Genomic DNA, 24,258 nt, shown 5'->3' with positions numbered 1-24,258 from the left:
CCAGTGGAAACCTCGTATTGAATCTGATCTCAGGTCAGCTGGTGGATGGAAAAGAAGCTCCACCCAACGCGGGGGAAAGGCTTTTCCCGGGAATCTGGCCCGACGCGTCAATCTTCCGCGTGGGGGGTGGAGCTTCATTTCCATCCACCAGCTGTCTAAAAAAAAAACGGAAATGATGCAAAACACAGCTTCTTCTGTCTGTCCGCGCATGGAATCTAAAGTGTGCTCAGACCCAGAGAGTGTAGTCTGTAGTGTAGTGGCGGTGGTCCCAGATCAGAGACCTAGAGTAGAGAGAGAAAGAGTGTAGTCTGTAGTGTAGTGGCGGTGGTCCCAGATCAGATCAGCAGGGGGCAGTAGGCGGGAGGCTGCGGTCCTCTGTTGTTGATGCACACGATCAGTTTTTCTGAAAAGAAAAAAAAAGTGTGGGTTGAATTTGACGCATTTCTTTTAGACCCCGCGGACGATTCTACAAAATGTCTTCTAAATCCTGACATTTTTCAGGAAATAAAAAAACTCATGTTTCTATATCAGTGGTTCTCTAATTATTTCATGTCAAGGAGGACCCCGGAAATTATATGTACTTGGCCGTAGACCCCCCCCCCCCCCATCTGAAAATATGTTGTTCCAGGGACCCCCCAGAAAGCAAAGATTTGAGTAAAAATCTAATAAAGCAATGCCTGTGTATGAATAGATACTTGAACACAATATTGAAACGTGTAGCGGAGCGCGTTTTTTTGCAACATGGTACGTACGACACACAGTACGACAAGACATCAGCAGGTGGCGCACAACGCAATTAGCAGAACACACCGTACAAGATCCGACTGTACACAGAGAATGAGACTGTACACAGAATGAGACTGTACACAGAATGAGACTGTACACAGAGAATGAGACTGTACACAGAATGAGACTGTACACAGAATGAGACTGTACACAGAATGAGACTGTACACAGAATGAGACTGTACACAGAGAATGAGACTGTACACAGAGAATGAGACTGTACACAGATAATGAGACTGTACACACAGAATGAGACTGTACTGTACACACAGAATGAGACTGTACACAGAGAATGAGACTGTACTGTACACACAGAATGAGACTGTACACAGAGAATGAGACTGTACTGTACACACAGAATGAGACTGTACACAGAGAATGAGACTGTACACAGAATGAGACTGTACACACAGAATGAGACTGTACACAGAATGAGACTGTACACACAGAATGAGACTGTACACAGAGAATGAGACTGTACACAGAATGAGACTGTACTGTACACAGAGAATGAGACTGTACACAGAATGAGACTGTACACAGAGAATGAGACTGTACACACAGAATGAGACTGTACACAGAGAATGAGACTGTACACAGAGAATGAGACTGTACACAGAATGAGACTGTACACAGAGAATGAGACTGTACACAGAATGAGACTGTACACAGATAATGAGACTGTACACACAGAATGAGACTGTACACAGAGAATGAGACTGTACACAGAATGAGACTGTACACAGAGAATGAGACTGTACACACAGAATGAGACTGTACTGTACACAGAGAATGATACTGTACACAGAATGAGACTGTACACAGAATGAGACTGTACACAGAGAATGAGACTGTACACAGAATGAGACTGTACTGTACACAGAATGAGACTGTACACAGAGAATGAGACTGTACACAGAGAATGAGACTGTACACACAGAATGAGACTACACACAGAATGAGACTGTACACAGAGAATGAGACTGTACACAGAGAATGAGACTGTACTGTACACAGAGAATGAGACTGTACACAGAGAATGAGACTGTACACAGAGAATGAGACTGTACACAGAGAATGAGACTGTACACAGAGAATGAGACTGTACTGTACACAGAGAATGAGACTGTACACACAGAATGAGACTGTACACAGATAATGAGACTGTACACACAGAATGAGACTGTACACAGAATGAGACTGTACACACAGAATGAGACTGTACACACAGAATGAGACTGTACACAGAGAATGAGACTGTACACACAGAATGAGACTGTACACAGAGAATGAGACTGTACACACAGAATGAGACTGTACACAGAGAATGAGACTGTACACACAGAATGAGACTGTACACAGAGAATGAGACTGTACACACAGAATGAGACTGTACACAGAGAATGAGACTGTACACAGAGAATGAGACTGTACACAGAATGAGACTGTACACACAGAATGAGACTGTACACAGAGAATGAGACTGTACACACAGAATGAGACTGTACACAGAATGAGACTGTACACACAGAATGAGACTGTACACAGAGAATGAGACTGTACACAGAGAATGAGACTGTACACAGAATGAGACTGTACACAGAATGAGACTGTACACAGAGAATGAGACTGTACACAGAATGAGACTGTACACAGAATGAGACTGTACACAGAATGAGACTGTACACAGAATGAGACTGTACACAGAGAATGAGACTGTACACAGAATGAGACTGTACACAGAATGAGACTGTACACAGAGAATGAGACTGTACACACAGAATGAGACTGTACACAGAGAATGAGACTGTACACACAGAATGAGACTGTACACAGAATGAGACTGTACACACAGAATGAGACTGTACACACAGAATGAGACTGTACACATAATGAGACTGTACACAGAATGAGACTGTACACAGAATGAGACTGTACTGTACACAGAGAATGAGACTGTACACAGAATGAGACTGTACACAGAATGAGACTGTACACAGAGAATGAGACTGTACACAGAATGAGACTGTACACAGAATGAGACTGTACACAGAGAATGAGAATGTACACAGAGAATGAGACTGTACACACAGAATGAGACTGTACACAGAGAATGAGACTGTACACACAGAATGAGACTGTACACAGAATGAGACTGTACACAGAGAATGAGACTGTACACAGAATGAGACTGTACACAGAGAATGAGACTGTACACAGAATGAGACTGTACACAGAATGAGACTGTACACAGAATGAGACTGCACACACAGAATGAGACTGTACACAGAGAATGCCTCCAAATGGAAAAAAATAAAAATCACTTGTGTCTTTCCAGCAGGGGGAGCAATAATACAGTCCAAGACAAGTAACTATGGCGGTTCACTCATACAACTGGTCACATAAACTCACGCTGCGACACACACACACACACACACACGCACACACACACAGTCACACACACACAGTCACACACTCTTTGACCATGCAGTGAGGGCTAGTAGGATACACATAACATACCATGCGCTCACATGCAGTGTGACAGACTGTAGGTGTAGCCTAACCATCATATGAATCCATGAGAGGCACTGAGGCCTGCCGTTCCCCATACACCCCTCCCTGAGAGACACACACAATGACACAACCATAGAGAGAGAGAGAGAGAGAGAGAGAGAGAGAGAGAGAGAGAGAGAGAGACACACACACACACACAATGACACAACCATAGAGAGAGAGAGAGAGACACAATGACACAACCATAGAGAGAGAGAGAGAGAGACACACACACAATGACACAACCATAGAGAGAGAGAGAGAGAGAGAGAGAGAGAGAGAGAGAGAGAGAGACACAATGACACAACCATAGAGAGAGAGAGAGAGAGAGAGAGAGAGAGAGAGAGAGACAATGACACAACCATAGAGAGAGAGAGAGAGAGAGAGAGAGAGAGAGAGAGAGAGAGAGAGAGAGAGACACACACACACACAATGACACAACCATAGAGAGAGAGAGACACACACACACACACACACACACACAATGACACAACCATAGAGAGAGAGAGAGAGAGAGAGAGAGAGAGAGAGAGAGAGAGAGAGAGAGAGAGAGAGAGAGACACACACACACACAATGACACAACCATAGAGAGAGAGAGACACACACACACACACACACACACACAATGACACAACCATAGAGAGAGAGAGAGAGAGAGAGAGAGAGAGAGACAATGACACAACCATAGAGAGAGAGAGAGAGAGAGAGAGAGAGAGAGAGAGAGAGAGAGAGAGAGAGAGACAGAGACACACACAATGACACAACCATAGAGAGAGAGAGAGACACACACACACACACACAATGACACAACCATAGAGAGAGAGAGAGAGAGAGAGAGAGAGAGACACACACACACACAATGACAACCATAGAGAGAGAGAGAGAGAGAGAGAGAGAGAGAGAGAGAGAGAGAGAGAGAGAGAGAGAGAGAGAGAGAGAGAGAGAGAGAGAGAGAGACAGAGAGAGACAGAGAGAGACAGAGAGAGACAGACACACACAGTGACACAACCATAGAGAGAGAGACAATAACACAACCATAGAGAGAGAGAGAGAGAGAGAGAGAGAGAGACAGACACACACACAATCATAGAGAGAGAGAGAGAGAGAGAGAGAGAGAGAGAGACACACACACAGTGACACAACCATAGAGAGAGAGACGGTGAACCATTGAGGAGGAGGAGTAGTAGGAGGAGGAGGAAGAGGAGGAGTAGTAGTAGTAGGAGGAGGAAGAGGAGGAGGAAGAGTGTTGGGGAAGAGAAGAAAAGAAGAGTAGAGAAAGATGGACGTGTTTGTGGACAAAAACGGAAATGACGGACAGACGTGTGCGTCACACACACAGACGAGAAAAGGAGAGAACGTTTACAAGTTTAGTTCAAGTCAAGAAGAAATATAAGACACGTTAGTGAGGGGATATATAAGTGAGATTTACATATAAGTGGTACTGTTCAGCAAAACATGCATCAACATGCTCTCCGCGTGTGTGTGTGTGCGTCACCGTGCACACCCAACACCTTTCACAGTGAAGTGATGTAACCGGCCCTCATGTGCAGTCAAGTACAAAATGTGTCCTTTTGAGTTCAAGTTGTTCGTCTGCAATCTTTGCCAGATTTGAATCGTGGACGTTTCATATTGTGTCATTTCCGTGCTCTGGTGGACTTGAGTCTTCAGTGATGTTTCACCATCATATTCATATTTATATATTAGGGCCGGGACTTTAACGCGTTAATCGAGATTAATTAACTACAGAAAAATGTAAAGGACATTTGAGTATTCATATACACATTGAAGACACTTTATATAGGCACTTGCTGCCTATATATATCACCTTATATCACTGTTGGGATAAAACGCATTTTTCTATGGAGTTGTGTGCACTGGAAATAATAAAAAGTCCCCCCATTCTGTGTTGCATATAGAACTGGAGGTCTGAAAAAAAACAGTAACATTATGAAGTATACGCCCGGAAGAGTGTGGAAGGCACGCCATCACGCTGCTGCCACTCAAGTGACTATACTGGCCAATCACAGCGCATCTTTTCCGGGACTTACTTACAGACCCCCAACATGCGCTCTGTGACGCAACGCTCACGCTTCCGCGGGGCATCGCAAAGGAATCTGGGGAAAGTGTTGCCCCTCCCCCTTGAGCACACATACGCTCCAGAGCGTCTACGTTTATCAAGGGTCAAGGTAAACTTTATTGTCTTGGGCTTTCACCCCAGCTACAGCCACACATAAAACATCAATGACAACACAAATACATCACAGAGGAAGACACAACATTACACAATTGCACACGTGATGTGGATAATCAGGCCTCACGTAGTTACCGCTGTTTCAGAGCCTCGTTCAGCATCTTGGTTGATGCTGATACAAACGATTTTTTAAATCTAGTGTACTTCCACTTTGGTTCTTTGTATCTTCTCCCAGAGGGCAGAAGTACAAACTCGCCATTTAAGACATGGGTAACATCACTGACAATGTTTTGAGCCTGTTTTAATGTTTTATATGTCTCTGTGTGTGTGTGTGTGTGTGTGTGTGTGTGTGTGTGTGTGTGCGCGCGTACCTGCACTGTGTCTTTATCAGCAGGATCGAGTGTGTCGTCGAGAGTGTTTCTCCTCCCTCTCTGGTCCAGTGTGGAATAGGCATCTGAGGAAGACAGAAAGAATGTAACCCATTCTGACCTGAGATCAGATTCTAAAAATGTCTTCTACATCCTGACAGTTTTCCATTCTGACCTGAGATCAGATTTTAAAAATGTCTTCTACATCCTGACAGTTTTCCATTCTGACCTGAGATCAGATTCTATAAATGTCTTCTACATCCTGACAGTTTTCTGAAAAAGCTACGTTTCTATGTCAGTCGTTCTTTGATTTTTTTTTAAATAGCAGACCTACAAGCTCGTAGCGCACCACCGAGTGGCGCGCTACGAGCTTGTAGATCTGCTATTTTTAAATAGCTAAAGCATAACATAGTGCTAACACCAAAAGGGGTTCCTGGCGCCCAAAATGGGTTAAGGACAGCAATATACAACAAATACTTACCGACACCCGAGGCACTACTCTCATCACCTGATCCCATAGATAAATAAAACCTACTCCCGTGATAACAAACTTGTCTCCGAGGCATAGCGTGTGTGTGTGTGTGCATTAATTAATGTGCTGCATTAAAAAACGTACCCGGTCCCTTAAGTTACATTAATTAATGTGCTGCATTAAAAAACGTACCCGGTCCCAAGTCGTTCATTGGAATCATGTCTCTTTCACCGTCTGCTTTTACCCCTGTAATGAAAACCAAAGACACAATAAGCATACAGTATATTACAGCCATATCAATGCTTCTCATAAAAGGTCTCTGCCACGGCCTTAGTTAACACATAAAAGGTCTCTGCCACAGTCTTAGTTAACACATAAAAGGTCTCTGCCACGGCCTTAGTTAACACATAAAAGGTCTCTGCCACAGTCTTAGTTAACACATAAAAGGTCTCTGCCACAGTCTTAGTTAACACATAAAAGGTCTCTGCCACGGCCTTAGTTAACACATAAAAGGTCTCTGCCACAGCCTCAGTTAACACATAAAAGGTCTCTGCCACGGCCTTAGTTAACACATAAAAGGTCTCTGCCACAGCCTTAGTTAACACATAAAAGGTCTCTGCCACAGTCTTAGTTAACACATAAAAGGTCTCTGCCACAGTCTTAGTTAACACATAAAAGGTCTCTGCCACAGTCTTAGTTAACACATAAAAGGTCTCTGCCACAGTCTTAGTTAACACATAAAAGGTCTCTGCCACGGCCTTAGTTAACACATAAAAGGTCTCTGCCACGGCCTTAGTTAACACATAAAAGGTCTCTGCCACGGCCTTAGTTAACACATAAAAGGTCTCTGCCACAGTCTTAGTTAACACATAAAAGGTCTCTGCCACAGCCTTAGTTAACACATAAAAGGTCTCTGCCACAGTCTTAGTTAACACATAAAAGGTCTCTGCCACAGCCTTAGTTAACACATAAAAGGTCTCTGCCACAGTCTTAGTTAACACATAAAAGGTCTCTGCCACAGCCTTAGTTAACACATAAAAGGTCTCTGCCACAGTCTTAGTTAACACATAAAAGGTCTCTGCCACAGCCTTAGTTAACACATAAAAGGTCTCTGCCACAGTCTTAGTTAACACATAAAAGGTCTCTGCCACGGCCTTAGTTAACACATAAATAATAAAAAAATAAATAAAAAAAGAAATAGTGAAAAATAAATAAAATAAAAACGTTCGCTCTGAAAGAATATGTTCAAAGATTTGCACCACATTTTCACAATTCTTCAAAAACAGCAGATCTACAAGCTCGTAGCGCGGCACTCGGTGCCGCGCTATGAGATTGTAGATCTGCTATTTTTCAATAGCTAAAGCATGACACAATGCTTTAAACACCAAAAGGGGTTCCGGGCTAATAATGATAACTATTTGGTCCAGGAGTCTAACCTTTGTCTATGAGAGGCAGGGTGCTGCTGTCCTCGTAGCCTCCGTTGGCTCTGGTGTTGACGGTGGGAGGGCTGAGGTTGACCATGAAGTCAGTCTTCTTCCAGCTGTCCTTCTCCAGGGTGCGCCTCAGCTCCTTGTAGGCCCAGACCGTCTGCAGCACCAGGCCCGCCCCGCGCACCTCGCGCTCAGAACGGTTACTGCATGGTGGACAGACACGGACACAAAGGAGGAAGAACAGAGTCAGGCGATGATAGGCCTATTCATAGTCTGGGATTTTCGGTGGTGAGGTGACTGACCACCACTCCGGTGGTGAGGTGACCACCGCTCCGGTGGTGAGGTGACCACCGCTCCGGTGGTGAGGTGACCACCGCTCCGGTGGTGAGGTGACCACCGCTCCGGTGGTGAGCTGACCACCGCTCCGGTGGTGAGCTGACCACCGTTCCGGTGGTGAGGTGACCACCGCTGAGCATGAGTGAGCTACTTCTAGCTCACTCATGATCTAGCTACTTTTTCTGGTGAATTGGGGACAAATCGTGTTGACAGTCGCCAGAGATAAAACCCTCCTTTTTCTTAATTCTCCCTCTCTCAGCCTCAAATCCGCTAGGTTGGCAACACTAAAGTGCTCCGGCCAGCTCGGCGCGTCTGGCTTCCTCGGCTCGGTTATGTGCACAGAGCAAGGAAATGGTTTTCTGGGCTGGCTCCATATTTCCGTTGCTAGGGTCACCTAAAAGTCGCTAGGGGCAACGTGCGCGCGCATATCCCACCCCTAGCGACTTCTAGCTACTTTTCGAGGAGCCACTAGCTATTTCCGTTACTGGAGAGTTGGCAACACTGCCCCTTACCCGTCTATCTGCCCCTTACCCGTCTATCTGCCCCTTACCCGTCTATCTGCCCCTTACCCGTCTATCTGCCCCTTACCCGTCTATCTGCCCCTTCCTTACCCGTCTATCTGCCCCGGCCCTTACCCGTCTATCTGCCCCTTACCCGTCTATGTGCCCCTTACCCGTCTATCTGCCCCTCACTTACCCGTCCTTGTTGATGAGGACCAGTCTCTCTCTTACCCGTCCTTGTTGATGAGGACCAGTCTCTCTCTTACCCGTCCTTGTTGATGAGGACCAGTCTCTCTCTTACCCGTCCTTGTTGATGAGGACCAGTCTCTCTCTTACCCGTCCTTGTTGATGAGGACCAGTCTCTCGATGCCCTGCGAGGCGCGGAGCGTCTTGGCGGCGTCCAGACTGGACCCCAGAACCTCATGGAGCGTGCTCAGAACCGACACCACCGTCTCCTCAGACAGCGCTCTGACCGGCTGGCTCTGACCGCCGCCCGGCAGGTTGGCCACCAGGTGGGGCACCGCGTGTTTTCCTGACACACACACACACACACACAGAGACACACACACACACAGAGAGAGACACACACACACACACACACACAGACACAGCTATGAGTATACATTATAGAGTGCTACGGCTACATAACATGCTAAGTTATAAATCTAAATGACATAGATTGAGCCTTTGCATACGCCTGTAAGGTCGGCGAGCCTATAGTGCAAGTGCTACGGAGTCTGAAAAGGTGAAAGCTCACTACGGCGGAAGTGAGACTTCCTTCTAAGGGACGAGCAGACCCCATGTCAGAACCATTTGGACCCCCTGAAGGTGACCCCAGTCTGTTAACCCATTTAGACCTGAGGACGATTCTATAAATGTCTTCTAAATCAGGACAGTTTTCTGAAAAACCCTATGTTTCTATGTCAGTGGTTCTCACAGGGTTAAACCCCTATGTTTCTCTGTCAGTGGTGCTCAGAGGGTTAAAACCCTATGTTTCTATGTCAGTGGTTCTCACAGGGTTAAAACCCTATGTTTCTATGTCAGTGGTTCTCACAGGGTTAAAACCCTATGTTTCTATGTCAGTGGTTCTCACAGGGTTAAAACCCTATGTTTCTATGTCAGTGGTTCTCACGGGGTTAAAACCCTATGTTTCTATGTCAGTGGTTCTCACGGGGTTAAAACCCTATGTTTCTATGTCAGTGGTTCTCACAGGGTTAAAACCCTATGTTTCTATGTCAGTGGTTCTCACAGGGTTAAAACCCTATGTTTCTATGTCAGTGGTTCTCACAGGGTTAAAACCCTATGTTTCTATGTCAGTGGTTCTCACAGGGTTAAAACCCTATGTTTCTATGTCAGTGGTTCTCACGGGGTTAAAACCCTATGTTTCTACGTCAGTGGTTCTCACAGGGTTAAAACCCTATGTTTCTACGTCAGTGGTTCTCACAGGGTTAAAACCCTATATTTCTACGTCAGTGGTTCTCACAGGGTTAAAACCCTATGTTTCTATGTCAGTGGTTCTCACAGGGTTAAAACCCTATGTTTCTATGTCAGTGGTTCTCACAGGGTTAAAACCCTATGTTTCTACGTCAGTGGTTCTCACAGGGTTAAAACCCTATGTTTCTACGTCAGTGGTTCTCACAGGGTTAAAACCCTATGTGTCTACGTCAGTGGTTCTCACAGGGTTAAAACCCTATGTTTCTACGTCAGTGGTTCTCACAGGGTTAAAACCCTATATTTCTACGTCAGTGGTTCTCACAGGGTTAAAACCCTATGTTTCTACGTCAGTGGTTCTCACAGGGTTAAAACCCTATATTTCTACGTCAGTGGTTCTCACAGGGTTAAAACCCTATGTTTCTATGTCAGTGGTTCTCACAGGGTTAAAACCCTATGTTTCTATGTCAGTGGTTCTCACAGGGTTAAAACCCTATGTTTCTACGTCAGTGGTTCTCACAGGGTTAAAACCCTATGTTTCTACGTCAGTGGTTCTCACAGGGTTAAAACCCTATGTGTCTACGTCAGTGGTTCTCACAGGGTTAAAACCCTATGTTTCTACGTCAGTGGTTCTCACAGGGTTAAAACCCTATATTTCTACGTCAGTGGTTCTCACAGGGTTAAAACCCTATGTTTCTACGTCAGTGGTTCTCACAGGGTTAAAACCCTATATTTCTACGTCAGTGGTTCTCACAGGGTTAAAACCCTATGTGTCTACGTCAGTGGTTCTCAAACATTTTCATGTCAAAGAGCCTCAGAATTATCTGTATTTGGCCGCTGACCCCATCATGAAAATATGTTGTTCCAGGGAACCCCCCCTCCGAAAGCAAAGATGTGAGTTAAAAACGTTAAAAAATCTAAGATCTGCACTACAATTTCACGATTTTTCACGAAAAAATAGCAGACCTACAAGCCCATAACGCGGCACTCTGTGCTTGTAGATCTAGCTATTTGCTACTAGAACACAGTAGGGCCTTACCCAGCAGGTCTCGGTTGCGTGCGTCGATGGCCAGGTTACGCAGGGCTCCGGACATGGCGCGGACCACCCGGTCGTTGCTGTGCGCCAACAGCTCCGTCATCATAGGCAGGCCTTTCTCCTGACGCAGCAAGGCGCGGATGTAACGACCGTACTGCATGGTGGACAAACACATCAAAATGGACATTAGAATAAAGCAATAAAGTGCTGTCACCTCACAGCTAGAAGGTCCTGGGTTCGATTCCCGCTCGGGACGCTGTGGGTGCTGGCGGCGTGTTTCCTCCTCTGCGTCATCAGTGCCCATACCTGAGGCGGGGTTGGCGAAAGGGCCTTTCTGTGTGGAGTTTGCATGTTCTTCCCGTGTCCCCTAGGGTAGATACCCTCACAAAAAACATGCAGTAATCCTGGTCTCTAAACTGCCTCCCCCTGGCCAGCCGGGGCGCCTGATGGAGGGGAAAGGAACTGGTGGGAATAACGTGTTCCTTCCACGCGCTACGTCCAACCTGGGAAACTCCCCCCTGTCAGGTGTAAAGGAGCAACTTGGACACTCAGGCATGAAGGAAGCATGAGTTAAGTCCGTTGCTCTCCTCATGTCCCCCATATATGGGGACTAGGTTGGCGGAGGGTGTGTAGAGCAGAGATTGACACAGGGGTGAAAAATGGGTTACAAAATCGTGGGATAAAAAATATATTTTGAAAAAGAATAAAGCAATAAGCCACGAGAGGTCTCAGGTTACCGGGTATTTTACAATGGCTGGGGGCGTAGACAGACCAGAGTTAAACAAATAACATTTTCATTTGTTTCCCCATATAATATTTGCTCTGTGTGTGTACAGAATTCAAACTGTAGGATTGGTTATTGTCACGGACAGAAGTCATTTCTTCCCTTTTGCAACTGCATCGTAGTTCAGCCTTAATTACAGTTGTGATTCTCCTTTGATGTGCGCTCTCAGCGGTGTCCCACTAATTGGCTGGCTGATGTTGGGCGGGAACCCCTTTTGGTGTTTCAAACATTATGTTATAATTTAGCTATTGAAAAATAGCAGATCTACAAGCTCATAGCGCACCACCGAGTGGAACGCTATGAACTTGTAGGTCTGCTATTTTTTGAAAAATCGTTAAAATGTCCCTCAAATCTGGCCCAGGCCGTAGCGTAACGGTCTGGGCACCGGACTGGTAATCCAGTCGCAGTGTGCCGCGGGTTCGACTCCCGGACCCGGCACGGCCTTTACTGCATGTCTTCCCCCATCTCTCTCCCGTTTCCTGTCAGCCTACTGTCTGTCCCTTCAAAAATCAATAAAAGGCGTAAGCCGCAAAAAAATAATGTCCCTCAAATCTTTCCGAAAATTTTCATGATTTAGAAAACTTTTTTTAATTTATTTCGACTTCAGGCCTGAATGGGTTAACTGCGCCGTGTCAGAGAAGTACGGAAGGGCGCAAAAAGATAGGTCTACATATGGTGGGTGTGTGTGTGTATCCCCCTTATGGTGTGTGTGTGTGTGTGTGTGTGTGTGTGTGTGTATGTATGTGTGTGTGTGTGTGTGTGTGTGTGTGTGTGTGTGTGTGTGTGACGTGTGTGTGTGTGTGTGTGTGTGTGTGTGTGTAAAGATAGGCCTACATATGGTGTGTGTGTGTAGTGTGTGTATGTATCCCCCTTATGGTGTATGTATGTATGTATGTACAGTATGTATGTATGTATGTATGTATGTATGTATGTATGCCTTATGGTGTGAAGCACCAACTCAAAGCCGGGTCCACTTACATTCCAGCGTCCGGCACAGAGGTTCTGCACGGCTCCGGCGGAGGCCTCCAGAACCGTGGGGTTCTGAGACTCCTTCAGCAGGGAGGTGTAGATGCGCACCACCTCCGGCTGGAACAACAGCTCATAACCTGCCCCACGGGACGGAGGAGAACACACGTTAGGGACCCATTTAGTCCTGGAACAACAGCTCATAACCTGCCCCACGGGACGGAGACAGAATGTTAGAAACCCATTTAGTGTGGAGTTTGCATGTTCTCCCCGTGTCCCCTAGGGTAGGTGCCCTCACAAAAAACATGCAGTAATCCTGGTCTCTAAACTTCCTCCCCCTGGCCAGCCGGGGCGCCTGATGGAGGGGAAAGGAACTGGTTGGAATAACGTGTTCCTTCCACGCGCTACGTCCAACCAGGGAAACTCCCCCCCGTCAGGTGTAAAGGAGCAACTTGGACACTCAGGCATGAAGGAAGCATGAGTTCAAGTCCGTTGCTCTCCCCAGGTTGGTGGAGGGTGTGTAGAGCCCAGGATCACATTAGATGATTGACACGGGGGTGAAAAATGGGTTACAAAATCGTGGGATGAAAAAAAAGAAAAAAAGAAAAAAGAAAAGTATTTATTTGGCAAGCTTTCGGTCTACTGACCTTCTTCAGGCATAATCAAAAAGTGACATATAGGACAGAATATAATGTTCATCACTTGATTGGATGATTGATCACACCTATGTCAAAACATTTCAATTTGAATGATAACTCATGGGAGTTGTAGTTCTCAGTGGACTACAAGGCACCCAAAGACACCAAGTCAAGTCACGTCAAGGACCCCCCCCCCCCCCCAGAAGCAAAGATTTGAGTTAGAAATGTTCATAATATATTCCTAATTTGTGCCACATTTTCACGGAATTAAAAAAAAATAGCAGATCTACAAGCTCGTAGTGCGGCACTCGGTGCCGCGCTATGAGCTTGTTAGATCTGCTATTTTTCATGGGATAAAAATTTGATATGAACTTATATTCTTTATTTTTTTTGCAGAAAGCATATGGGGACAGAGATCTGCTGGGTGACTCGTTTTACCTTTGGCAGGTGCGGTCCGCTTCGGAATGTCTATTACAACATCTGCTGCAGCATCCTCGTCTTTCCTCCCTGGAACACATTCAACAAACACCACCACAGATTAACAAACAAACAAACAAACAAACAGACCGACATACCAGTCAGGGCAGATTCCCAAACCGCCTGGTCAGACTAGTTTGGTTATATTACACCACTAAATGACTAGAACATCCCCTTCATTGAGACGGTCAGGATCAACACCAGGGCTTTAACCCAATTAGGCCTGAGGTCAAAAAAAAAAAAAAAAAAAAGTCTTCTAAATCCTGACAGTTTTCTGAAATACCTCATGTTTCTATATATCGGTGGTGCTCAATATTTCATGTCAAGGACCCCAAAAATTATATGAAAGTGGCCACCGACCCCCCCATCTGAAAATATGTTGTTCCAGGAACCTCTCAGAAGCAAAGATGAGAGTTAAAAACGTTCACTCTGAAAGAATATTCAAAGATTTGAGCCACATTTTCAAGATTTTTCATAAAAAGCAGACCCACAAGCTCATAGCGTGGCACTCTGTACCGTCACCTTGACCTCAGGATACTGCATTAACCCAATTAGACCTGAGGCCCATTCAAAAAAATAAAGGCTTCTAAATCCTAACATTTTCTGAAAAACCTGTTTGTGTTTCTGTGTCAGTGTTGCTCAACCTTTTTCACGTCAAGGACCCCCACAATTATCTGTATTCGGCTGCGGACCCCCATCTGAAAATATGTTGTTCCAGGGAGCAAAGATTTTAGTTAAAAAATTTGCTCTAAAAGATGTTCAGAAGATTTCGACTTCAAAAATAGAAGATACTACAAGCTCGCAGCGCGGCACTCGGTGCAGCGCTATGAGCTGCTATTTAAAAAGCTGCTATTTAAAAAATGATCTGCTAAAGTATAACACAATGCTTAACCCATTTTGGGCGGGAACCCGTTTTAGTGTGTTAGCATTATGCTACGCTTTAGCTATTGAAAGATAGCACATTGACAATGAATGGCTTTGAGCAGCTCTGAGTGTTTGTGTGAACGCTAACATTGTGTAAGACAAACATTGAAGACAAAAGTGTGGGACGCAAATTGTTATTGGCCGGAATGAGATGTATAAACTATGAAGCGCACTGTGATTCACTTCACTGTGATGTCTACCTTTCAATCTGGGAAGCCCTTTTGTGGTATATAGTTGCTGCTACGTACAGTTACAGTATATAGCAACATCTTTTTTTTTCTTCTGAAAACGTAGGTCAGGATTTAGAAGGCATTGTTAGAATCGGCCTCAGGTCTAAATGGGTTCGACTGCATTGAAATAATGTTATGTTTTTGTATCGATTAAAAACGCACACAGAGTGTGTGTGTGTGTGTGTGTGTGTGTGTGTGTGTGTGTGTGTGTGTGTGTGTGTGTGTGTGTATATGTGTGTCAGACCTGCCAATCTGCACAAGCACAAACTACACAACACACGCGCACACACACACACACACACACATACATACACACACACACACACACACACACACACACACACACATAAAGTAACAACACTATAAAGTAAGGTTAAGGACGGTTAGTATACAGCTACAGAGATCTGTTATTAGCTCAAGACTGGTTATGATTACTACAGCATGCACAGCTGCAGCAAAGCACAGCTCGGTCACACAGCAGCAGCAGGAAGCAGCAGAAAGGGGCTTACCTTTGGAAAACCACTCATCTGTAGCCCACGGCCAAGAAGCAGAGGAGGAGGACGGAGGAAGGAAGGAAAGAGGGAGGAGAGGAAGGCCAGAATGGAGGAGAAAGAGAAAGAGAGCAAATTAAGTGAGAGGCGAGCAGCCACATCCCAAAGCCACCAAACATTGACATTTTTGTTCACATCCCAGACAAGTGGCACCGTCCGCTCCACCACAGGGATATACATCAGGAGGCAGAGGAGGGCAAAGAGTCGACCATTAAGAGCCATAAACGTCAATTGCCAATGAAGTACCGGATTTTTTTTTCATCCATTTTTTGAAAATTCCTCTAATCTGGTGTACAGGTGATGACATACACATTACATGCATACTATAATTACAAATTATTTCTTTCTTTATAATGGGAGAATTGGCACTCAAAGCCTAAACTGGTGACCACCAGGTGGCGCTGAAAGAGTTTAAAAGGAGAATTCCATGCTAGGAGGCTTTCTTACCTTTCTTTGTAGTCGTTACGTCGCCATCAAAGAGGTCCAGGTGTTTTTTTGTGTGCAAAAACTCCTTAATGGCTATTTCCCCTACCATAAGCCCTCAATGAATTGCATTGAATGGGAATTGAATGGGGCTATGGGGGTGTTGTGCTAATTCGCTTATTTCCATCGAAATAAGTAGTAAAGTGTGCCGCTTGGGATATTATTTACATTAAGAAGAGAGGATATATACAAAAAAATATATATATGGAAATAAGCAAATTAGCACAACACCCCATAGCCCCATTCAATTTAATGCAATTCATTTAGGGCTTATGGTAGGGGAAATAACACCTGGACCTCTTTGGTGGGGACGTAACAACTATACAAAGAAAGGTAAGAAAAACTTTTAGTATGGAATTCTCCTTTAAAAGACGATAACACTCCAGAGAAGTTATCTCACATATTAAGACAGGTAGCAGAGTCACAACACTGTCTGAAAAAAATATGTCAGTTAATATAAAAAAACGCCTAGACATAACAGGGAAATACGACCATATATATCATAATGGAGGAAAAAACACACACACACACACACACACACACACACACACACACACACACACACACACACACACACACACACACACACACACACACACACACACACACACACACACACACACACACACACACACACACAGGGTCTCTGCATGCTATGCGGGGTCAAGCTTTCGCCACCTCTGGTGTTCTTATTTTTGCATGGCCGTGTTGTCGAACATTAAAGGCTCTTACAAAGTCTGGATTTTCGGTGGTTAGGTGACCACCGAACTACAACATGACGTCACTGAGGTGACCACCAAACTACAACATGACGTCACTGAGGTGACCACCGAACTACAACATGACGTCACTGAGGTGACCACCAAACTACAACATGACGTCACTGAGGTGACCACCGAACTACAACATGACGTCACTGTGGTGACCACCGAACTACAACATGACGTCACTGAGGTGACCACCGAACTACAACATGACGTCACTGAGGTGACCCACCGAACTACAACATGACGTCACTGAGGTGACCACCGAACTACAACATGACGTCACTGAGGTGACCACCGAACTACAACATGACGTCACTGAGGTGACCACCCAACTACAACATGACGTCACTGAGGTGACCACCGAACTGCAACATGACGTCACTGAGGTGACCACCGAACTACAACATGACGTCACTGAGGTGACCACCGAACTACAACATGACGTCACTGAGGTGACCCACCAAACTACAACATGACGTCACTGAGCCGCAGAGCTGCCAACCTGCACACATTTTGTGTACCAACCACGCAATTCTAGGTGTCTATACACCTAGAATTGCGTGGTTGGTACACAAAATGTGTGCAGGTTGGCAGCTCTGCTGAGGTGACCACCGAACTACAACATGACGTCACTGAGGTGACCACCGAACTACAACATGACGTCACTGAGGTGTCCACCGAACTACAACATGACGTCACTGAGGTGTCCACCGAACTACAACATGACGCCACTGAGGTGACCACCGAACTACAACATGACGTCACTGAGCCGTGGTGAAGAGCAAACCACCGCCACCGCTCCAGCCCTTCTCTGTTTTTAATCACCACCTGCTCAGCGTTATTTCAGCTCCGGTGGTCAGCTCACCACTGGAGCGGTGGTCACCTCACCACCGAAAATCCAGACTATGAATAGGCCTTTACACGGCTTAACGTCGAGAGAGTTACACGCCTGACCCGACCAGGTGATGGCAATAACACTAATGACCGTAGTCTTATACCGTGCAACATGAAAACTCCTGCCGGGGCGGTCGTTAAGAGTTGATTTATCTCCCTGTCATTTCCTCGTATTGGGGAGGTACTCAGCGAGAGGCTAATTACCGGCTTGCTTCAAAATGAGAGCTACAGGTCTGCACGGTACATACTTTAGTGTAACGAAGTCAACTAATTGGCGTAGATAAGTAGACGTGCATTAATCGCTTAGTTAAACACAGACATGAAGCTCAATCAGAGAGTCGGACATTCTTGGAGTTCTTAGCATACCAAATATCCACCTCTTTGAGTTGTTTGCGTGACTTGACTGAGACTAGAGGGCAGCTTCCTGTGTGTGTGTGTGGTGATTAGTGCTGAACAATTAACACATTTAGGCCTGACGTCGATTTTTTTTTTTTATCGTCTAAATCTGAAATAAATATTTTCACGATTTTTCAAAAATAGCAGACCTACAAGCTCAATAGCTAAATTATAACAATGTTTAAAACACCAAAAAGGGGTTCCCGCCCCAAAATGGGCAAAAAAAAAAAGAGAATTGTGATCTCAATTCTTGAGGAAAAAGATTCACATTTTGAGCAGCACTAGTTGTGATGTTTTTCAGTAGACAAATTCAGTAGCACTCACACAAGACGCTTATAGAGTCAACATTACATCATCACTGCCCATCCCATAAATACAGCTGTGTGATCTATGTGACCGAGACTGATTTGCAACATCTATAAAAGATATTATATTGCCTTTGAGCACACATGACACTCCTCGCTCTGACGAAGCACACAGACACAGGTTTGTAACACTTAATGTGTACTAGGGGAGGCTCAAGAGGTACAGCGGACCTTCTACCCGGTTCCATTTGGTTCTGTACCTGCTTGTACTACCAGCAGTTGTTTTCAACCTTTTTCATATCAAGGCACATTATCGGTAAAGGGGACCACGGACCACCATTTGATGAGATTTAAATCGCTATCGTCCCTTATTTGTCATATCGGTTCATATCGGTGTATATGCCAGTCTAACCACAAATCCGACACAGGGGTAAGGGGTTGACACTATGCCAGTCTAACCACAGATCCGACACAGGGGTAAGGGGTTGACACTATGCCAGTCTAACCACAGATCCGACACAGGGGTAAGGGGTTGACACTATGCCAGTCTAACCACAGATCCTACACAGGGGTAAGGGGTTGACACTATGCCAGTCTAACCACAGATCCGACACAGGGGTAAGGGGTTGACACTATGCCAGTCTAACCACAGATCCGACACAGGGGTAAGGGGTTGACACTATGCCAGTCTAACCACAGATCCGACACAGGGGTAAGGGGTTGACACTATGCCAGTCTAACCACAGATCTGACACAGGGGTAAGGGGTTGACACTATGCCAGTCTAACCACAGATCCGACACAGGGGTAAGGGGGTTGACACTATGCCAGTCTAACCACAGATCCGACACAGGGGTAAGGGGGTTGACACTATGCCAGTCTAACCACAGATCCGACACAGGGGTAAGGGGGTTGACACTATGCCAGTCTAACCACAGATCCGACACAGGGGTAAGGGGTTGCTTTGGAGTTGCCCCAAACTGCAAGTGCTCATATGAGTGAGGAACAGAAATTGAGGTTATCGGGATCGGAAGCGAAAAAAGAGTATGGGGACATCCCTCGTAGCGACGGCTCTGCAAAAGGCACAGGGCGGTCGGTACAAGAGCACACACAGACGAGGTCAGAGGTCAGGTCAGGCTGACCGACGGACTGACCTTTGCCCTTCCGAGAGGTGAAGCAGCCGGTCTTCTGGCTGGCGGCGGGGGCGGGGCCCTGGTTGAGGGGCAGGGCCTCCTGGTAGCGCTCGAAGCCCGGGATCTCACGGTGCACGTGATAGGACAGGTTCCTCAGCAGACACACACTGTTCTCTATCAGCTGGGGGGGATGGGGGGGGGGGGGCATTTAATGTCTTCTAAATCCTGACAGTTTTCTTGAAAAACCGCATGTTTCTATGTCAGTGGTTCTCAAACATTTTCATGTCAAGAGCCCCCAAAAATATGTGTAATTGGCCGCTGAAAATACGTTGTCCCCTGCCCCCCCACAAAAATAGCAGACCTACAAGCTCGTAGCGTGGCACTCGGTGCACCGCGCTACGAGCTTGTAGATCTGCTATTTTTCAATAGCTAAAGTATAACATAATGCTTAAAACACCAAAAGGCGCTCCCGTCCAGAATGGGTTAAACCTAAACCATTTCAAATTAATTGTACAGGTAATCTTCCTATGATGATGATTATTATTATTATTTTTAATATAAGTGTATATTTGTTGTACGTCTTTAAATGTTCTGATGAATTAAAAAATGGAGGACCCTGATGTAAACTAGTAATTAGTGGTTTTTCTGGTTCATCCTCGTAGCAGGTTTTCCATTGACCTGTACTTTCATTTGAACTGTACCCAATTCTACAAACTTTAACTTTCATTTTCAATTAATCTATGACAAACTTTAACCTTTATTGTCATTCAGGAATGGGTCGAATCAAGTGTTGATTTTGTCGACTAAAAATGTTCCGTCGACTACCTTTTTTCACCGACGAAAACTAAATGAAGACTAAATGAAAACTAAGCTATGATGACTAAAACTGAGACTAAATATATTGGACAATTTCCTCAACAAATAAAAACTAGACTCAAATGTTAGGGAGGGACTAGTGGACAAAATATCCAGTGCAAGTCATTTTACACTTTGTTTGAATGCTGAAAATAGCCGATCTACAAGCTTACAACGCGTCGCCACTGGCGACGCGTTGTGAGCTTGTAGATCGGCTATTTTCAGCAAGTGTGAAAACAGTCATTACAACGGCATCAAGGCACCGCCAAAACACATTTTAGTCGACTAAAAGCTAAAATCTAAATTTGCTGCCAAAAACAACACTGGGTCAAAATTCAAGTTAACACATTTTGGTGTTAGCATCATGTCGTGCTTTAGCTATTTAAAAATAGCAGATCTACAAGCTCATAGCGCGCCACCGAGTGGCGCGCTACGAGCTTGTAGGTCTGCTATTTTTGAAAAATCGAAGAGCGACTGACATAGAAAACATTTTTAGAATCTGATCTCAGGTCAGAATGGGTTAAGAAGATTGTTTCCAACGCACCTTGTTGTCCACGTCTTTACAGTCAATCTGGGATTGGACAATGTACATGAGCGAGTCGACCAATCCCGTGCACTCCCTCAGCTTTCTCCTCGCCTCACTGCGCTCTGAACTCACATTCCTGGAGATGGAGGAAAGGTGAGAAGGAAAGGGGGGGAGAAAGGTGGAAGAACAAAAGGATTAGGAGTAGCAACCAAAAAAAGAAAAGCACTGTTGGTTGTGGGAACGAGGGAGAAAACAATGGGACGTATCGTATGGGAGGGGGAAAAGAGAGAAATCAAATGAGTCCATTTTGGTTTGGTTGGAAAGAAAGGGATTCCAGCACACAATGCCCAAGACATTAACCTGTTTTGGGCGGGAAACCCTTTTGGTGTTTTTTTTAACCAATTCCGACCTGAGATCAGATTCTAAAGATGTCTTCTTCATCCTGACAGTTTTCTGAAAAAGCTACCTTTCCATGTCAGTCGTTCTTTGATTTTTCAAAAATAGCAGACCTACAAGCTCGTATGAGCTTGTAGATCTGCTATTTTTCAATAGCTAAAGTATAACATAATGCCAACACCAAATGGGGTTCCCACCCAAAATGGGTTAAGCATTATGTTGTATTCTAGCTGTTGAAAAATAGCAGCTCTACAAGCTTGTAGATCTGCTATTTTTGAAAACCTGTGAAAATGTGGCCCCAAATGTTTGAATATATTCTTTCAGAGCGAACGTTTTTAACTCAAATCTTTGCTTCACCTGACCCCCAAAATGTCTTGGTTTGTCCTGGGTTAGTGGGTTGCCCTCTCATTCCTTCCCCTGAACCCCCAAAATGTCTTGGTTTGTCCTGGGTTGCCCTCTCATTCCTTCCCCTGAACCCCCAAAATGTCTTGGTTTGTCCTTGGTTAGTGGGTTGCCCTCTCATTCCTTCCCCTGAACCCCCAAAATGTCTTGGTTTGTCCTGGGTTGCCCTCTCATTCCTTCCCCTGAACCCCCAAAATGTCTTGGTTTGTCCTGGGTTAGTGGGTTGCCCTCTCATTCCTTCCCCTGAACCCCCAAAATGTCTTGGTTTGTCCTGGGTTAGTGGGTTGCCCTCTCATTCCTTCCCCTGAACCCCCAAAATGTCTTGGTTTGTCCTGGGTTGCCCTCTCATTCCTTCCCCTGAACCCCCAAAATGTCTTGGTTTGTCCTGGGTTGCCCTCTCATTCCTTCCCCTGAACCCCCAAAATGTCTTGGTTTGTCCTGGGTTAGTGGGTTGCCCTCTCATTCCTTCCCCCCTGTGTTGTAACGATCTATCAAGTCTCTACAAGTATCTCCTCTGACCCCTTAAAACAGTTTAAGAGCCATAAACGTCAAGACGTCTAATTGCCAATTAAGTACCGGATGCCACGGACGACAAGACGTCTTCCATATTTAGAAAATTCCTCTAATCTGGTGTGCAGGTGATGACATGCACATTACATGCATAATAGAATTACAAATTCTTTCTTTTATAATGGGAGAATTGGCACTCAGAGCCTAAACTGGTGACCACCAGGTGGCGCTGACAGAGTTTAACATGCTGAATATCAACTGTTGACCTCCATGAGGCAGTCCCGCAATATAGGAACAACAGGCTAAAGAACTCTTTTGTACACAGTCTGTTCTGCTTTTAAACCAAAATCGGTCAACCAAGAGGATATGTTCTGTTGTTCTTGTTCCTGTCTGCTGCTGTGATGCGTGTCCTGTAATGTATCTTGTTGTAATGTATTGTGTTCATGTCTTGTCTGTATCTTGAACGGTGACGTCATGGACGCAAGACAAATTGCAGTGCAAGCTGACATTAAAGTTGTATCGTATCGTACAATGGGCGGTATTTTGTCTTATTCCCAAATAACTTGAGTAAACTAAAGACCTGGAGGCGTGATCAATGCCATTTGGCTATTCTGAGTGTCCAAAGAGCATTGATCACGCCTCCAGGTCTTTAGTTTACTCAAGTTAGGTAATAAGACCTGGTACTTAAGACACGCAAAATACAGCCCCTTGTCTCTTCTCTCTACTACTACTAACTCCTACTTCTTTTCACCTCCTCCATATTCATTGGCAGCCTGGGACAGTGCAGGGACAGGGACAGTAGGCTAAGTGATAGAGTAGAACATTGGCATTAACCCATTTAGACCCGAGGACGATTCTACAAATGTCTTCTAAATCCAGACTGTTTTCTGAAAAACTATGTTTTCTATGTCAGTGGTTCTCAAACTATTTCATGTCAAGGACCCCCAGACTGTATTTGGCCACCGACCCCCATCTGAAAAGATGTTGTTCCAGGGACCCTCCAGAAGCAAAGATTTGAGCTAAATAGGTTCGCTCTGAAAAGAATATGTTAAAAGATCTGCACGATTAAAAAGAAAATAGCAGATCTACAAGCAACTAAAGCAGAACATAATGCTATGAAACACCAAAAGGGGTTCCCGTCAAGTAGGGATGCCAAACGACTCATATTTGGCCAATCGAGGCCGAAAATCGACGTGTCAAACGACTTTTTTCCTTTTTCATTATTTTTATATTTTTGTTGTTGCTGCGCAGCAGTTGAGGAGAACGCAACTATGCATTCCTTTAAGCAACACAACTTCTGCAGCTGCATCCATATGTTTAGAATTTGCATCAATGATCAAATCCCAATAATAAAAAATTAACTTTATTTTGTAAACAACGAAACTGAAGGAGCAGCAGCGCTATCGGCTAGTAGTCCCAACTCTCAAGTGTCTGCAGCCTGTCACGAGCCCCGTAATGAACTGATACGGGACGCACGTTGTTCCGTATTTTAATGTCTGGTCGGAGAATAAATACAGTATGAATGACGGCGCGATTTATTTGACAACTCGGTCCTGCTTTCTTCATGAGAAGAGAAGAGCGCTCACCGCTCAGAACAGAGCAGACCTGTGGCTGTCAGTTCACTTTACGGCATGTGTAGATGAGATGTGAACCTGGGTCTGGGAAGCTCAGAGCTGCAGCCATTGGCTCATGATACGAGCACACGACCAATGGGACAGATCATTCAGTGTTGCTAAGATACCACCCCCCACCCCCCACACACACACCCTTGGACGATGGGGTCCAAAGCGCTCTGCTCAAAGTTAACTTGCATGTGACGAGCGGCACAGACAGGCGCAGCAGCACAGCACAAACACGTACCTCTCCCATTTGGAAAAGAATTTAAACAGCAACGTTTATAACGTTTTACATTACAAAAA

At 45.1% G+C, this 24,258-nt stretch overlaps 1 protein-coding gene across 3 annotated transcripts in view; it reads right to left on the bottom strand.

The window, feature by feature from the left end:
• Positions 1-95: 95 nt before the first annotated feature.
• Positions 96-24,258, bottom strand: part of ctnnd1 (catenin (cadherin-associated protein), delta 1) — a 68,232-nt gene continuing 44,069 nt past the window's right edge. The window contains exons 11-21 of one of the 3 annotated variants that reach the window (XM_083765731.1): positions 21,050-21,167; positions 19,672-19,831; positions 15,632-15,649; positions 13,930-13,998; positions 12,866-12,993; positions 11,107-11,257; positions 8,973-9,168; positions 7,807-8,003; positions 6,563-6,616; positions 5,902-5,984; positions 96-403 (exon numbers count right to left, since the gene is read on the bottom strand). In XM_083765731.1, coding sequence (XP_083621857.1) covers positions 395-403; positions 5,902-5,984; positions 6,563-6,616; positions 7,807-8,003; positions 8,973-9,168; positions 11,107-11,257; positions 12,866-12,993; positions 13,930-13,998; positions 15,632-15,649; positions 19,672-19,831; positions 21,050-21,167 — 1,183 coding nt within the window. In that variant the 3' untranslated portion in view covers positions 96-394. The remainder of the gene's footprint in view (positions 404-5,901; positions 5,985-6,562; positions 6,617-7,806; positions 8,004-8,972; positions 9,169-11,106; positions 11,258-12,865; positions 12,994-13,929; positions 13,999-15,631; positions 15,650-19,671; positions 19,832-21,049; positions 21,168-24,258) is intronic. The other 2 variants (XM_083765733.1, XM_083765732.1) reach the window with 2 other exon arrangements.

This window comes from Protomyctophum parallelum, assembly GCF_964188405.1.
Source record: "Protomyctophum parallelum genome assembly, chromosome: 5".
NCBI classification, from domain to species: domain Eukaryota; kingdom Metazoa; phylum Chordata; class Actinopteri; order Myctophiformes; family Myctophidae; genus Protomyctophum; species Protomyctophum parallelum.
Note: the sequence above shows the minus strand (reverse complement) of the source record. Positions and strands in the feature narration are given on the sequence as shown.